The 12,307-nt window shown below is 54.7% G+C and overlaps 1 protein-coding gene across 2 annotated transcripts; it reads left to right on the top strand.

Moving 5' to 3' along the window:
* The first annotated feature begins 5,778 nt into the window (after positions 1–5,778).
* LOC141378036 (uncharacterized) lies at positions 5,779–8,161 on the top strand. Of its 2 annotated transcripts, none has more exons than XM_087240660.1 (2): positions 5,779–5,962; positions 6,120–8,161. In XM_087240660.1, the coding sequence occupies exon 2, from the start codon at positions 6,131–6,133 to the stop codon at positions 6,995–6,997; it is 867 nt and encodes a 288-aa protein (XP_087096786.1). In that variant the 5' UTR covers positions 5,779–5,962; positions 6,120–6,130; the 3' UTR covers positions 6,998–8,161. The 2 variants fall into 2 exon arrangements, with proteins under 2 accessions (XP_087096786.1, XP_087096787.1); XM_087240661.1 differs by having other exon boundaries at positions 5,779–6,018.
* Positions 8,162–12,307: the final 4,146 nt, after the last annotated feature.

The raw sequence follows: 12,307 nt of genomic DNA, 5'->3' as shown, positions 1-12,307 counted from the left end.
TGCAAGTCCAAGGATAGAGGTGTACACCTGGTTAGCTTGCTGGGGTCAGAGGCAATAAGATGGATGGCCAGGGGGCACCCTGGGGCCTATACTGCAAGACCAGGGAGAGAAGTGGACCCCTGGGTAGCTTGCTGGGGTCAGAGGCCCCTGGGTGGAGGGCCAGGGGGCAGTTTGGGGCCTCTACTGCAAGTCCAGGGAGATAGGTGGGCCCCTGGGTAGCTTGCTGGGGTCAGAAGCCCCTAGGTGGAGGGCCAGGGAGCACCCTGGGGCCTCTAATGCAAGTCCAGGGAGAGAGGTGGACCCCAGGGTAGCTTGCTGTGGTAAGAGCCCCCTAGGAGGAGGGCCAACGGGCACCCTGGACCCTATACTGCAAGTCCAGAGAGAGAGGTGGCCCCTGGGTAGCTTGCTGCTGTCAGAGGCCCCTAGGTGGAGGGCAATGGGTCACCCTGAGACCTATACTGCAAGTCCAGGGAGAGAGGTGGACCCCTGGGTAGCTTGCTGGGGTCAGAGGCCTCTGGGTGGAGAGCCAGGGGGCACACTGGGGCCTATACTGCAAGTCCAGGAAGAGAGGTGGACCCCTGGGTAGCTTGCTGGGGTCAGAGGTCTATAGGTGGCGGGCCAGGGGGCACCCTGAGGCCTATACTGCAAGTCCAGGGAGAGAGGTGGACTCCTGGGTAGCTTGCTGGGGTCAGGGGCCCCTAGGTGGAGGGCAAGGGGTCACCCTGAGACCTATACTGCAAGTCCAGGGATAGAGGTGGACCCCTGGGTAGCTTGCTGGGGTCAGAGGTCTATAGGTGGCGGGCCAGGGGGCACCCTGAGGCCTATACTGCAAGTCCAGGGAGAGAGGTGGACTCCTGGGTAGCTTGCTGGGGTCAGGGGCCCCTAGGTGGAGGGCAAGGGGTCACCCTGAGACCTATACTGCAAGTCCAGGGAGAGAGGTGGACCCCTGGGTAGCTTGCTGGGGTCAGAGGTCTATAGGTGGCGGGCCAGGGGGCACCCTGAGGCCTCTACTGCAAGTCCAGGGAGAGAGGTGAACCCCTGTGTAGCTTGCAAGGGTCAGGGGCCCCTAGGTGGAGGGCAATGGGGCACCCTGGGTCCTTTACTGCAAGTCCAGAGAGAGAGTTGGACCCCTGGGTAGATTGCTGGGGTCAGAAGCCCCTGGGTGGAGGGCCAAGGGGCACCCTAGGGCCTATAATGCATGTCCAAGGAGAGAGGTCTACCCCAGGGCAGCTTGCTGCGGTCAGAGGCCCCTAGGTGGAGGGCCGGGGGGCATCCTGGGGCCTCTACTGCAAGTCCTGGGAGAGTGGTGGACCCCTAAGTAGCTTGCTGGGGTCAGAGGCCCCTAGGTGGAGGGCAAGGGGTCACCCTGAGGCCTATACTGCAAGTCCAGGGAGAGAGGTGGACCCCTGTGTAGCTTGCTGGGGTCAGAGGCCCCTAAGTGAAGGGCCAGGGGGCACCCTAGAGCCTCTACTGCAAGTCTAGGGAGAGAGGTGGACTCCTGGGTAGCTTGCTGGGGACAGAGGCCCCTAAGTGGAGGGACAGGGAGCACCCTCCGGCTTCTAATGCAAGTACAGGGAGAGAGGTGGACCCCTGGGTAGCTTGCTGGGGTCAGAGGCCCCTAGGAGGAGGGCCAGGGGGCACCCTGGGGCCTATACTTCAAGTCCAGGGAGAGAGGTGGACCCCTGGGCAGCTTCCTGCTGTCAGAGGCCCCTTGGTGGAGGGTCAGGGGGCACCCTAGGGACTATACTGCAAGTCCAAGGAGAGAGTTGGACTCCTGGTTAGCTTGCTGAGGTCAGAAGCCCCTAGGAGAAGGACCAGGGGGTACACTGTGTTCTCTACTGCAAGTCCAGGGACTGAGGTGGACCCCTGATAAGCTTGCTGGGGTCAGAGACCCCTAGGTGGAGGGCCAGGGGGTACCCTGTGTCCTCTACTGCAAGTCCAGGGAGCGAGGTGGACCCCTGGAGAGCTTCTTGCTGTCAGAGGCCTCTAGGTGGAGGGCCAGGGGGCACCCTAGGGCCTCTATTGCAAGTCCAGGGAGAGAGGTGGACCCCTGGGCAGCTTCCTGCTGTCAGAGGCCCCTTGGTGGAGGGCCAGGGGGCACCCTTGGGCCTCTACTGCAAGTCCAGGGAGAGAGGTGGACCCTTGGGTACCTTGCTGGGGTCAGAGGCCATAAGGTGGAGGGCCAGGGGGCACTCTTGAGCTTATACTGCAAGTCCAAGGAGAGAGTTGGACCCCTGGCTAACTTGCTGGGGTAAGAAGCCGATAAGTGGAGGGCCAGGGGGCACCCTGGGGTCTCTACTGCAAGTCCAGGGAGAGAGGTGGACCCCTGGGTAGCTTGCTGGGGTCAAAGGCCCTCAGGTGGGGGGCCAGGGGGCACCCTGGGGCCTCTACTGCAAGTCCAGGGAGAGAGGTGGACCCCTGGGTAGCTTACTGGGGTCAGAGGCCGATAAGTGGAGGGCCAGGGGGCACCCTGGGGTCTCTACTGCAAGTCCAGGGAGAGAGGTGGACCCCTGGGTAGCTTGCTGGGGTCAGAGGCCCCTAGGTGGAGGGCAAGGGGTCACCCTGCGGCCTATACTGCAAGTTTAGGGAGAAAAGTGGTCCCAAGGGTAGCTTGCTGGGGTGAGAGGCCCCTGAGTGGAGAGCCAGGGGGCACCCTGGGTCCTATACTGCAAGTCCAGGGAGAGAGGTGGACCCCTGGGTAACTTGTTGGGGTCAGAGGCCCATAGGTGGAGGGCAAGGGGGCACCCTGAGGCCTCTACTGCAAGTCCAGGGAGAGAGGTGGACCGCTGGGTAGCTTGCTGGTGTCAGAGGCCCAAAGGTTGAGGGCAAGCGGCACCCTGGGGCCTATACTGCAAGTCCATGGAGAGAGGTGGACCCCAGGGTAGCTTGCTGTGGTAAGAGGCCCCTATGTTGAGGGCCAGGGGGCACCCTGGGGCATCTACTGCAAGTCCAGGGAGAGAGGTGGACCCCTGGGTAGCTTACTGGGGTCAGAGGCCGATAAGTGGAGGGCCAGGGGGCACCCTGGGGTCTCTACTGCAAGTCCAGGGAGAGAGGTGGACCCCTGGGTAGCTTGCTGGGGTCAGAGGCCCCTAGGTGGAGGGCCAGGGGGCACCCTGGAGCCTCTACTACAAGTCCTGGGAGAGTGGTGGACCCCTAGGTAGCTTGCTGGGGTCAGAGGCCCCTAGGTGGAGGGCAAGGGGTCACCCTTAGGCCTATACTGCAAGTCCAGGGAGAGAGGTGGACCCCTGGGTAGCTTGCTGGGGTCAGAGGCCCATAAGTGGAGGGCCAGGGGGCACCCTGGAGGCTATACTGCAAGTCCAAGGAGAGAGGTGGACCCCTGGGTAGCTTGCTGATGTCAGAGGCCCATAGGTGGAGGGCCAGGGGGAACCCTGGGGTCTCTACTGCAAGTCCAGGGAGAGAGGTGGACCCCTGGGTAGCTTGCTGTGATCAGAGGTCTTTAGGTGGAGGGCCAGGGGGCACCCTGAGGCCTCTACTGCAAGTCCAGGGAGAGAGGTGAACCCCTGTGTAGCTTGCTGGGGTCAGAAGCCCCTAGGTGAAGGACCAGGGGGTACACTGTGTTCTCTACTGCAAGTCCAGGGAATGAGTTGAACCCCTGGGAAGCTTGCTGGGGTCAAAGGCCCTCAGGTGGGGGGCCAGGGGGCACTCTTGGGCTTATACTGCAAGTCCAGGGAAAGAGGTGGACCCCTGGGTAGCTTGCTGGGGTCAGAGGCCCCTGGGTGGAGGGCCAGGGGGCACCGTGCAGCCTATACTGCAAGTCCAGGAAGAGAGGTGGACCCCTGGGTAGCTTGTTGGGGTCTAAGGCCCATAAGTAGAGGGCCAGGGGGCACCATGGAGGCTATACTGCAAGTCCAGGGAGAGAGGTGGACCCCTGGGTAGCTTGCTGGGGTCAGAGGCCCATAGGAGGAGGGCCAGGGGGCACCCTGGGGTCTCTACTGCAAGTCCAGGGAGAGAGGTGGACCCCTGGGTAGCTTGCTGGGGTCAGAGGCCCATAGGTGGAAGGCAATGGGGCACCCTGAGGCCTCTACTGCAAGTCCAGGGAGAGAGGTGGACCCCTGGGTAGCTTGCTGGGGTCAGAGGCCCCTAGGTGGAGGGCAAAGGGACACCCTGGGTCCTTTACTGCAAGTCCAGAGAGATAGCTGGAGCCCTGGGTAGCGTGCTGGGGACAGAGGCCCAAAGGTTAAGGGCAAGGAGCACCCTGGGGCCTATACTGCAAGACCAGGGAGAGAGGTGGACCCCTGGGTAGCTTGCTGGGGTCAGAGGCCCCTAGGTGGAGGGCAAAGGGACACCCTGGGTCCTTTACTGCAAGTCCAGAGAGATAGCTGGAGCCCTGGGTAGCGTGCTGGGGACAGAGGCCCAAAGGTTAAGGGCAAGGAGCACCCTGGGGCCTATACTGCAAGACCAGGGAGAGAGGTGGGCCCCTGGGTAGCTTGCTGGGGTCAGAAGCCCCTAGGTGGAGGGCCAGGGAGCACCCTGGGGCCTCTACTGCAAGTCCAGGGAGAGAGGTGGACCCCAGGGTAGCTTGCTGTGGTAAGAGGCCCCTAGGAGGAGGGCCAACGGGCACCCTGGGGCCTATACTGCAAGTCCAGGGAGAGAGGTGGACCCCTGGGTAGCTTGCTGCGGTCAGAGGCCCCTAGGTGGAGAGCCAGGGGGCACCCTGCGGCCTCTACTGCAAGTCCAGGGAGAGAGGTGGACCCCTGGGTAACTTGCTGGGGTCAGAGGTCTATTGGTGGCGGGCCAGGGGGCACCCTGAGGCCTCTACTGCAAGTCCAGGGAGAGAGGTGAACCCCTGTGTAGCTTGCAAGGGTCAGGGGCCCCTAGGTGGAGGGCAAAGGGGCACCCTGGGTCCTTTACTGCAAGTCCAGAGAGAGAGGTGGACCCCTGGGTAGATTGCTGGGGTCGGAGGCCCCTGGGTGGAGGGCCAAGGGGCACCCTAGGGCCTATAATGCATGTCCAAGGAGAGAGGTGGACCCCAGGGCAGCTTGCTGCGGTCAGAGGCCCCTAGGTGGAGGGCAAGGGGTCACCCTGAGGCCTATACTGCAAGTCCAGGGAGAGAGGTGGACCCCTGTGTAGCTTGCTGGGTCAGAGGCCCCTAAGTGAAGGGCCAGGGGGCACCCTAGAGCCTCTACTGCAAGTCTAGGGAGAGAGGTGGACTCCTGGGTAGCTTGCTGGGGACAGAGGCCCCTAGGTGGAGGGACAGGGAGCACCCTCCGGCTTCTAATGCAAGTACAGGGAGAGAGGTGGACCCCTGGGTAGCTTGCTGGGGTCAAAGGCCCCTAGGAGGAGGGCCAAGGGGCACCCTGGGGCCTATACTGCAAGTCCAGGGAGAGAGGTGGACCCCTGGGCAGCTTCCTGCTGTCAGAGGCCCCTTGGTGGAGGGCCAGGGGGCACCCTAGGGACTATACTGCAAGTCCAAGGAGAGAGTTGGACTCCTCGGTAGCTTGCTGGGGTCAGAAGCCCCTAGGAGAAGGACCAGGGGGTACACTGTGTTCTCTACTGCAAGTCCAGGGAATGAGGTGGACCCCTGATAAGATTGCTGGGGACAGAGGCCCCTAGGTGGAGGGACAGGGAGCACCCTTCGGCCACTATTGCAAGTCCAGGGAGTGAGGTGGACCCCTGGGCAGCTTCCTGCTGTCAGAGGCCCCTTGGTGGAGGGCCAGGGGGCACCCTAGGGCCTATACTGCAAGTCCAAGGAGAGAGTAGGACTCCTGGGTAGCTTGCTGGGGTCAGAAGTGACGACCCCAGAAGTGATGCTCGAGTGACGTCACTGGCGTCACTGTCTCCGTTCGGTCACACACTGTGTGCTTGAAGTTTGGACTTGCTATTTACTCGCAATTTAAATCTTAATCATTAAATTCTTCCTCATTCGCTAAGTATTTGTCTCTCCTACTTAGGGTGACCAAACCCTTAATACATTTATACAAACAAAGCTGCTTTAAAAACGGTCTGTCCCTCGAGCATCCGCCTGTTGTTTGTAGCTTTAGCCTGCTAGCGCCGCTGGTCAGCTAAAGCTACCGACCTCTTTAACCATACACTTTTGACTTACTGGCTTTGCTCTTTACCCCGTAAAATGTCGCTTCCGTCTCTGTCCTTGTGTGCAGGAGAAGCATCGATGGAGGCGTTGGAGCTGGAGCTGGAAGAAGTGGAGTCCCAGATCCGTGCGCTGGTGGTAAGACGGTCGCGGCTACGGGAACGGCTTCTAGCCGTACCTAATGCTAAGGCCGTCTCATCACCTAAGGTACGTGGAAATTACAACCACATCATTCCCTCTACCTCAACCCCGCGTCCTTCTCTGTCCAGGCCCAGCGCACCCGGGGCGCGGCTCAGCCAGGCGTCGTTCACGCCGACACCCGGCTACCACGGCGCCTGGGTGCAGCCGCGCAAGGTGCTTCCCAGATCCCGGGGCAGAACGTCTCCGCCTGTGTTCGAGATCTCCACGGAGAACCGCTTCTCCCCTCTCCGCGAGTCGGGTCCCGATGTGGCCATCATCGGTGACTCGATCGTTCGTCACGTCCGTGCCGCCTCCTCAAAAGGTAATAAAGTACGTACTTTCTGCTTTCCTGGTGCCCGTGTGAAAAATATTTCTACACAGATTCCAACCATCCTGGGCGCTGCCGAGAGCCCTGGTGCCGTTGTCCTCCACGTGGGGACAAACGACACCGGGCTCCGGCAGTCGGAGATCCTGAAGAAGGACTTCAGGAGCCTGATCGAGACGGTTCGACGCACCTCGCCCGCCACGCAGATCATCGTTTCTGGGCCGCTTCCTACCTACCGCCGAGGAAATGAAAGGTTCAGTAGACTTTTAGCTTTGAATGAATGGCTAATAACATGGTGTAAAGAACAAAAATTGCTCTTTGCTAATAACTGGAATCTTTTCTGGGAGCGTCCTAGGCTGTTCCGTCCTGACGGCCTGCACCCCAGTCGAGCCGGAGCTGAACTCCTGTCGGACAACATCTCCAGACTACTTCGCACCATCTGACTAGCAGGTAAAAATTCACAAAATTCACACAATAGCCACCTAGACTCTTGTTCACCCCACTTAAACATCAGTAACGCATATCTGGCGAATCCTATAGAGACTGTGTCTGTTCCTCGTATTATTAGATTAAGAAATAAACGTACTGTGTGCTCCAGGAAAAATCTAGTAAGAATCAAACCAGAAAAACCAGTAGAAAGTGAAAATACAAATTTCGTAAAACTTGGTCTCCTAAACATCAGGTCACTTGCACCTAAAGCACTTATCATTAATGAAATAATAACAGAAAACAATCTTAATGCACTCTGTCTCACTGAAACCTGGCTGAAACAAAATGACTATATTAGCTTAAATGAAGCAACTCCTCCAGGATTCTTATATAAACATGAGGCTCGTCAAACTGGTCGTGGTGGTGGAGTTGCATCAATCTTTAGTGATTTCCTTAATATTAAACAGAGAAACGGACTTATGTTTAGCTCCTTTGAAGTATTATCGCTTAATGTTCAGCTTCCAGATACTATACAAAAACCTATGTTATCTCTCGCTTTAATCACCATATATAGACCCCCAGGACCCTATGTCAAATTTCTAAAAGAATTTTCTGATTTTATTTCTGACTTACTAGTCAAAACTGATAAAATGCTAATTGTAGGTGACTTTAACATCCACATAGATGACGCTAATGATACATTAGGGCTCGCGTTTATGGATTTAATACACTCACTTGGGATAAAGCAAAACGTTGTGGGTCCAACCCATCGCTTAAAGCATACATTAGATCTAATTCTGTCTTATGGAATCGAGGTTATTGACGTAGACATTATACCACAAAGTGATGATATTACAGATCACTACCTCTTACTATATAAGCTATGTTTACCTGAAATCAGCAAACCCGCTCCAATACTCCGCCCTAGTAGAACTATTGTTCCGTCAACTAAAGATGAATTTATAAATAACTTACCTGATCTCTCTCTATTTCGTAATGCACCCGCAAACTCAAATGATCTTGATGTAGTAACCAGCAGTATGGATGCCATCTTTACTAGCACACTAAATACTGTGGCACCCATAAAATTAAAAAAGGCTAGAGAGATTAAAACTATACCATGGTATAATAGTCATACTCGTGCGCTCAAAACAGCAACCCGCGCCCTGGAACGTAAATGGAAAAAAACTAATTTAGAGGTCTTTAGAATTGCGTACAAAGACAGTATGTCCAGCTATAGGAGGGCTCTAAAATCTGCCAGGACCGAGCACCTGCGCAAACTGATAGAAAATAATCATAACAATCCTAGATTTTTATTTAACACCATCTCTAAATTAGCAAATAATCGGTCATCCTTGGAACAAACTACTCCACCGCAAATTAGTAGTGATGACTTCATGAATTTTTTCAGTAATAAAATAGAAGTTTCTGCACCGGCTTATACTCCAAATCCTGTAAATATTTCATTAAATCATAATAATAACCTACACTGCTTCAAAATCATAGAACATGAAGAGTTAGTGAAAATTATAAATAGCTCTAAACCAGCTACGTGTATGCTGGACTCAATTCCAACAAAATTACTGAAAGAGCTGCTACCTGCTATAGGAGAACCTCTTCTTAACATTATCAACTCTTCTTTATCTATAGGCCATGTTCCAAACTCTTACAAGCTAGCTGTTATTAAGCCTATTATTAAGAAACCGCAACTAGACACCAACAACTTAGCTAACTATAGGCCTATTTCAAATCTTCCATTTATGTCTAAAATACTAGAAAAAGTTGTTTCCACTCAATTATGCTCTTTTCTGCAGACGAACAATATTTTTGAAGTGTTTCAGTCAGGTTTCAGGGCTCACCACAGTACAGAAACCGCCTTAGTGAAAATAACCAACGATTTACTCTTAGCTGCTGACCGAGGGTGCGTCTCGCTATTAGTTTTACTCGATCTTAGTGCGGCATTTGATACCATTGACCACAATATCCTCATAAATCGCTTAAAGTCTACAGGTGTCCAGGGACAGGCTCTACAATGGTTTAAGTCATACTTAACTGACCGCTACCAGTTTGTAAATCTTAATGGACAGCCTTCACAAATCTGCCCAGTAAAGTATGGGGTGCCTCAAGGATCAGTTTTAGGCCCTTTACTGTTTACAATTTACATGCTACCTATGGGAGACATTATTAGAAGACATGGGATCAGCTTTCACTGCTATGCAGATGATACTCAATTATATATTTCCACTAAACCTGACGAGACGTCTGAACTTTCTAAACTAACTGAGTGTATCAAAGACATCAAAGACTGGATGACCAACAATTTTCTTCTCTTAAACTCAGACAAAACAGAATTATTACTTATTGGGCCTAAATCTTGCACACAGCAGATCTCGCAACTCAATTTACAATTAGAGGGATACAAAGTTAGCTTTAGCTCTACTATAAAAGATCTGGGTGTCATATTAGACAGCAATCTAACTTTTAAAAACCATATATCCCATGTCACAAAAACTGCCTTCTTTCATCTGAGAAATATCGCTAAATTACGAAATATGCTATCCATCTCAGATGCAGAAAAGCTAGTCCATGCTTTTATGACTTCGAGACTGGATTACTGTAATGCTCTATTTGCTGGCTGCCCAGCATCCTCTATTAACAAACTTCAATTAGTACAAAATGCAGCAGCCAGAGTTCTGACCAGGTCTAGAAAATATGATCATATAACCCCAATTTTATCCTCCTTACACTGGCTGCCTGTTAAATTTCGTATTGAATTTAAAATATTACTTCTCACCTATAAAGCTCTAAATAATCTAGCTCCTGTTTATCTAACCAACCTTCTGTCTCGCTACGAACCAACTCGCTCCTTAAGATCTCAAAATTCAGGGCTTCTGGTAGTACCTAGAATAGCAAAATCAAGTAAAGGAGGTCGAGCCTTCTCTTTCATGGCTCCTACACTCTGGAATAGCCTTCCTGGTAATGTCCGAGGCTCAGACACACTCTCCCAGTTCAAAACTAGATTAAAGACCTATCTGTTTAGTAAAGCATACACTCAGTGCATCACCTAGCAGGTTCCACACTGGCTTCTACATCTTGCTTATATACACTATGAACAGCAGCTACGCTAATTATTCTCTTTATTCTCTATTTTCACCTGGGGATACTCATCCCGAGGTCCTCAGATTAGGCGGAGTCACTGATTGGATCCAAGACCAGCGACGTGATGATCCCAAGGATTCCATATCCGGGACCAGGCCATATCCTGAGCTGCTGCTGCGCTGATGGTCGTGGGGAGTGGAGAACATGAGTCTGATTCCAGCGACGCTCCAGGGACAGACGAGTCTTCATTGAGGCCATCTTCCAGCATAAACCACGGCGAATGAAGTTCTGCACAAGACTTTTGGCCAGCGGAGAAATTAAAATGGTCGTGCCCAACTGAGTCTGGTTCTCTCAAGGTTTTTTTTCTTCACTCCCATCAGGTGAAGTTTTTTTTCCCTCTCCGCTGTCGCCACTGCCTCGCATGGTTCAGGATTGGTAGAGCTACGCATCGTTGAATTTGCTCTTCAGTGTTTGAACTCTCAGTAATGATTAAATCACACTGAACAGAGCTAAACTGAACTGAACTGAACTTAAACACTAAAACCTGAACCACACTGTTCCAGTTACTATGACCATTTATGTGAAGCTGCTTTGACACAATCTACATTGTAAAAGCGCTATACAAATAAAGCTGAATTGAATTGAATTGAGAAGCCCCTAGGTGAAGGACCAGGGGGTACACTGTGTTCTCTACTGCCCCCTCTATTGCAAGTCCAGGGAATGAGGAAAACCCCTGAGAAGCTTGCTGGGGTCAAAGGCCCTCACGTGGTGGGCCAGGGGGCACTCTTGGGCCTATACTGCAAGTCCAGGGAGAGAGGTGGACCCCTGGGTAGGTTGCAGGGGTCAGAGGCCACTAGGTGGAGGGCCAGGGGGCACCCTGGGGCATCTACTGCAAGCCAGGGAGAGAGGTGGACCCCTGGGCAGCTTCCTGCTGTCAGAGGCCCCTTGGTGGAGGGCCAGGGGGCACCCTAGGGCCTATACTGCAAGTCCAAGGAGAGAGTTGGACTCCTGGGTAGCTTGCTGGGGTCAGAAGCCCCTAGGTGAAGGACCAGGGGGTACACTGTGTTCTCTACTGCCCCCTCTATTGCAAGTCCAGGGAATGAGGAAAACCCCTGAGAAGCTTGCTGGGGTCAAAGGCCCTCACGTGGTGGGCCAGGGGGCACTCTTGGGCCTATACTGCAAGTCCAGGGAGAGAGGTGGTCCCCTGGGTAGGTTGCAGGGGTCAGAGGCCACTAGGTGGAGGGCGGGGGGCACCCTGGGGCATCTACTGCAAGCCAGGGAGAGAGGTGTACCCCTGGGCAGCTTCCTGCTGTCAGAGGCCCCTTGGTGGAGGGCCAGGGGGCACCCTAGGGCCTATACTGCAAGTCCAAGGAGAGAGTTGGACTCCTGGGTAGCTTGCTGGGGTCAGAAGCCCCTAGGTGAAGGACCAGGGGGTACACTGTGTTCTCTACTGCAAGTCCAGGGAATGAGGAAAACCCCTGAGAAGCTTGCTGGGGTCAAAGGCCCTCACGTGGTGGGCCAGGGAGCACTCTTGGGCCTATACTGCAAGTCCAGGGAGAGAGGTGGACCCCTGGGTAGCTTGCAGGGGTCAGAGGCCACTAGGTGGAGGGCCAGGGGGCACCCTGGGGCATCTACTGCAAGCCAGGGAGAGAGGTGGACCCCTGGGCAGCTTCCTGCTGTCAGAGGCCCCTAAGTGGAGGGCCAGGGGGCACCCTAGAAACTCTACTGCAAGTCCAGGGAGAGAGGTGGGCCACTGGGTAGCTTGCTGGGGTCAGAGGCCTCTAAGTGGAGGGCCAGGGGGCACCCTGGAGGCTATACTGCAAGTCCAGGGAGAGAGGTGGAGCCCTGGGTAGCTTGCTGGGGTCAGAGGCACATAGGTGGAGAGCCAAGAGGCACCCTGAGGCCTCTACTGCAAGTCCAGGGAGACAGGTGGACCCAAGGGTAGCTTGCTGGGGTAAGAGGCCCCTAGGTGGAGGGCCAAGGGGCACACTGGGGCCTATACTGCAAGTCCTGGGAGAGAGGTGGACCCCTGTGTAGCTTGCTGGGGTCAGAGGCCCCTAGGTGGAGGGCCAGGGAGCACCCTGGGGCCTCTACTGCAAGTCCAGGGAGAGAGGTGGACCCCTGGGTAGCTTGCTGGGGTCAGAGGCCCCTAGGTGGAGGTCCAGGGGGCACCCTGGGGCCTCTACTGCAAGTCCAGGGAGAGAGGTGGACCCCTGGGTAGCTTG

Source organism: Danio rerio, chromosome 2 (assembly GCF_052040795.2).
Source record: "Danio rerio strain M-AB ecotype USA chromosome 2, GRCz13ab, whole genome shotgun sequence".
Taxonomy (NCBI): Eukaryota; Metazoa; Chordata; class Actinopteri; order Cypriniformes; family Danionidae; genus Danio; species Danio rerio.
The sequence above is the reverse complement of the archived record's forward strand: the minus strand, read 5'-3'. Positions and strand labels throughout refer to the sequence as shown.

Excerpts from the sequence above, each read along its gene's own strand:
- LOC141378036 (XM_087240660.1), top strand. The coding sequence starts at position 6,131 with ATGGAGGCGTTGGAGCTGGAGCTGGAAGAAGTGGAGTCCCAGATCCGT.